The sequence below is a fragment of the Anastrepha obliqua genome, chromosome 4 (genome assembly GCF_027943255.1).
Source record: "Anastrepha obliqua isolate idAnaObli1 chromosome 4, idAnaObli1_1.0, whole genome shotgun sequence".
NCBI lineage: Eukaryota > Metazoa > Arthropoda > Insecta > Diptera > Tephritidae > Anastrepha > Anastrepha obliqua.
In genome coordinates, this window is record NC_072895.1 from 57,801,614 (window position 1) to 57,806,257 (window position 4,644).

The 4,644-nt window shown below is 42.5% G+C and overlaps 1 protein-coding gene across 1 annotated transcript; it reads right to left on the bottom strand.

The window, feature by feature from the left end:
- Positions 1-1,305: 1,305 nt before the first annotated feature.
- LOC129244169 (uncharacterized) lies at positions 1,306-2,313 on the bottom strand. Its single transcript, XM_054881784.1, has one exon. It carries the CDS (start codon positions 2,311-2,313, stop codon positions 1,306-1,308), a length of 1,008 nt encoding a protein of 335 aa, XP_054737759.1.
- Between the last annotated feature and the right edge of the window lie 2,331 nt (positions 2,314-4,644).

The following is a 4,644-nucleotide window of genomic DNA, read 5'->3' on the forward strand; positions in this document are numbered from 1 at the left end:
TATTTGTTTTGATGAGCGTATGGTTCGTCAGCTCCCACAGTCTGTCGTTGGATATAGTTTCTGGCCACCTTATCTTTAGTATACGCCTAAGGCAACGATTTGTAAAAGATTGCATGCGTTGTATTAGCCGTGGCGCAGCATTCCATGTTTCACATCCGTATAGTAAAACGGATATGACGTTGGAATTAAATATTTTTAGTTTGGTGCCACGCGACAAGAATGAGGAGCTCCAGATGTTTTTCAATTGACCGAATACTTGCAGCGACTTATTTATTCTGTTTTCGATGTCTTCCGCACAGCCGCCAGAGGTTGAGATAATGCATCCTAGGTAGCAGAAACTTTGAACTTCCTCTAAAGGTGTTGAGTTTAGTAGGAATGGGCGCGTGTTGTTTGCATTTATGCGCATGGCCTTGGTTTTAGAGACATTGATGTTGAGTCCCACTTTCGATGCCAGTGTCGATATCGATTTGAGTTTTCGTGCCATGTCGTCGTAGTTGTGCGCAAGGATGCAAATATCGTCGGCGTAATCGAGGTCGTTTAAGGATCCACGAAGACCCCATGTGATGCCTCTCTGATTAGCAAGAGCCTGACCTAAAATGACGTCAAGGACAATGTTAAAGAGAGTTGGAGAGAGCGGGCAACCTTGTTTTACTACAACTTTAACAATTATTGGCTCGCTTAGCTGTCCTTCATGTAGGATTCGGCAGCGTGCGTCCGTATATAAGTTTATAATGAGATTAATCATTCTTTCGGGAATGCCTTTACATCGGAGCGCGGCCCAAATAGCGTCGTGACGAAGAGTATCGAATGCCTTAGCAAAGTCGATAAATATTAAATAAAGCAGTGACCGATATTCCACGCTTTGCTCCACTATTACCCGAAGGCTGTTTACGTGGTCGACACATGATCGGCGTGGCCTGAAGCCCGCTTGTTCTTCACGAAATATTGATGCCGTGTAAGCTTCGTGGATTCGTTTGTTTATAATATGGGCAATGATTTTATTAACGCTGCATATAAGTGTAATTCCTTTCCAATTAGTACATTGCGAGAGATCGCCTTTTTTTGGAATTTTTATTATAACTCCTTCCTTAAGCTCGCCTGGAAGGTGCTCGTCTGACCAGAAGCGTTGGATGGTAGGTTGAACGAGCTTAGCGCTAGTAAGTGGGTCTGCCTTTAATAGTTCTGGGGCGACGTTATCAATGCCAGGCGCCTTATTGGCTTTTAATGTTGTTATTGCATCTGCAATTTCTTTCATGGAGGGGCATTGCGTCCGAACGCTATCGTTATCAGCGTGTCTATCGCAATTCATTGTAAATTGCTGCTTCCATCAGTGTTGGAGAGTAGAGTTTTGTAAAAGTTTTCCCAGACTTTGAGTTGGTCGTTACTTGAGCTGGCAAGCGAACCATTCTCGTCTCGGATTGGCTTACTAGTGGTAGACGGGCGGTTCGCTAGCTGCTTCACTGTTTTATACAGGTCCCTGCTGCGGTGTGTCTCGCTTGCGGCCTGTGCTTCTTTAGCAATGTTTTCGATTCGTCTTCTTTTGTCGCAACGCGCGCTTCTTTTAACCATGCGATTTAGTAAGTTGTGTTTTCTCTGCGAATCAAGCTTCGCGCTTCGAGTTCTAGCGGTATTGATTGCGGCTTTGGCAGCTTTCCGTTGTTGAATAAGATTCCAAGTTTCGTCGGATATCCATTCTTTTCGGTTTGTTTTGATGTAACCAATGTGGTTGTTAGCAGCAGTTATAAAAATGTTTTTAATACCGGGCCAGTGATCACGCGACTCACCAGGGTTGTTTCTTCTTTCAGCTGACTTCAGAGCATCAATGTATGCGTTTGCCACTTCGGCCACCTTCAACTGCGATACATTGTGCCTTCGCGTTTGTTTATTCTCCCTCTTGACTGCTGCTACTTTAAGACGTAGGGTAGCCAAAATAAGGTGGTGGTCGCTTCCTATATCTGCGCCTCGCTTGTTCTTTACATCGAGCAGTGAGCCTCTCCATTTTTTGCTGATCAGAATATGGTCAATTTGGTTTTCCGTGTGCGAGTCCGGCGACACCGAAGTCACTTTGTGTATGTACTTATGGGGAAATAACGTGCCACCAATAACCAGATTATTAGTAGCGCACATTTCGGTGAGCATACGGCCATTTTCAGTTATTCTGCCAATGCCGTGAACTCCCATGACATTTTGTAGCGATGTGTTGTCGTTTCCAACTTGGGCATTGAAGTCGCCTAGAATAATGACGATGTCGCCTTTTCGGACACTTGACAACACAGAGCTTAAGTTGTTGTAAAAATCTTCTTTAATTGACATCTCAGATAGTTCAGTGGGCGCGTAACATTGGATGCATGTTATGTTTCTAGCTCTGGAGCGAAACCTAGCTTCTATAATACGATCGGAGTGTGGTTTCCAGTCCAACAGAGCGTCACGTGCGTATCTTGACAGAAGGAAACCGACGCCGCCTGTCCGCGGTTCGTTATTTTTTTTCCCCGAGTAGAGGAATGTGAAGTTGTCGGTTGTTTTGAGCTCACCCATGTCAGCCCATCTCGTTTCCGATAAGCCAAGGATATGTAATTTATAATTTGAGCACTCCTTGCACAGTTGTGCTAGTTTCGAGGTTCCCAGTAGAGTTCTGACGTTCCAAGTTCCAATTCGTGTCCTTAATTTCATTCCAAAGTTCGTCATCGAAAATTCCGGTCGATTTCTTTGTATTGTTGTGGTTTCAGTAATCAATAAGTTTTAAGATAGGCAACTGATTACGCTACGCATCCGAGTTCGCCGCTGGAGCTGCCAGCTTAGGTCTGCGAACAGGCCGTAAGGTTTTAGAGGCCGCTCCTAGCTTGGAGACAGACGCCTACCTGGGGGCTTTTTGGCTGCCAGAAAGGCTCCAGGATTTAAAGTTGTTGCAGTTTTTTGAAGGCTACACCGTTGGCCTGTTGGTTCGTCCGCTGCGATCCTTGTTGCACAATCCTGCTCCATCAATCGTACACTTTCTCTATCTGACCCAAGAACACAGATAAGTTGTGGTGGCTTAGAACAGATACCCTCCGTCAGGTTTAGCCCATGAGTCGACATGGTTTACCAGGGTGTGGCGCTTGGAGCCAGAGACGGAGAATTAGGTTTTGGATGAGAACCAGGTCCTTTCAGCGACCGCGTGCACTACGAGGTCCGACTGCTTACGGGATAAGGTGCTATCTCTATCCTCTACCATACACCTAAGAGTAAATACCCAGATGAAAAAAATTGCGATTTCGTGTGTCGCGTCCCCCTAAAAGGGAGTAACCTTTGATCCACCAATTTCGTTCTTTTTGTTGTTTAATAAACGCGTTAAAAAAAATGCTTCAACGTCTGTCTAAATAAAGTATACGCCATGGATACCTTCCTACACATTTTCACCTCTGGAAGGTTGAAGTGCTTTAAAAAATTAAATTGATGCGAAGAACAGAAAACTGAGTACCCAGCGTAACTATATAAAGTATACAGTTTCACGTGCATTTGAAATTATTCATGGATAATAAAAAACAGTTCATTTTTGTCGCACGAAATAATCACTCCACCTCATACCTGTCATATCCATTCGCATTTAGCTTCTCTACTGGTGCTAAGCAAGATCAGTTGCTAGTTCTTACGTTGCTACAGATGCATTTGGTCCAACGTAAAGTAAAAACTGGCATTTTCTGGCTTTTTGAAAGTTTCATTTGTGGTGATAGGATCCAAATTTTCTTATACATTTAGACAACTTGCTGGTTGTGTTCAGTTAAGAACGTACTGAGGCAGTCTATGGCCCACAAATGTTCGTTTTAATTTAATTGACTGGTTAGATTTTTTAGTTTTAAGTTGTATTGCTCATTTTGACTGAAGTGTGATGTACTCGGGCGCAGCCGCAGCAGGTAAAGTGTGGAAGTTAAAATCTTTTTCTCAAACCACACAAGCCTTGTAGAAGCCGATTGTCAAAGAAAGCCCACTACTTCAGCGTAATATATTTTGTTATTTACTATTTTACTTGTATTAGTATGTCCTATACTGTATATTATAATGCTTTAAAATGTGTTTCGCACGGTTAATTTTGCATAAACATTTCAAAATGACAATTGAGAGCTGGCGATATACAAAGTCGTTCACCTTTTCACTTACAGCTGTAAATAAAATTACGATTGTATTTGCTTTTCTTCCGAAAAGTGACATAAATATAATACATGATTGTTACGAGGGTTGCTACCTAAGTTTCGAAATATGGCAACACCTATTGAATTATGTAAAAGCTGAAATTATTTCACATTTTTAATAGTAAGCGTGCTTAGAATGTTTTGCCCTAAGAGATCTTTTTGTGTTCTTTCTGAGTAACTGAAAATCTAACTTCGATTTTGGCTGAAATCGTGAACGTTTTTATGTTATGGTTTTCTATGACTTTCTATGTGGTTTAAACTAATAACCATGTACTGATAAATTCGCTTCGGTTTTGGTAGTACCTTTCGGCATCCATGGTTCTAGGCTTGTGAATCCGAAACTCTACAACAATTGCCTGTATAGGCATTTCAAAACGAGCTAAGTCCAAGAAAAGTTGGTCCCGCATGAAGCACTTCCAAGCAAAAGCCACCACACCATTGAAGCAATGTAATGGAATCAACTCCCGCACTATCACAG

Excerpts from the sequence above, each read along its gene's own strand:
- LOC129244169 (XM_054881784.1), bottom strand. The coding sequence starts at position 2,313 with ATGTCAATTAAAGAAGATTTTTACAACAACTTAAGCTCTGTGTTGTCA.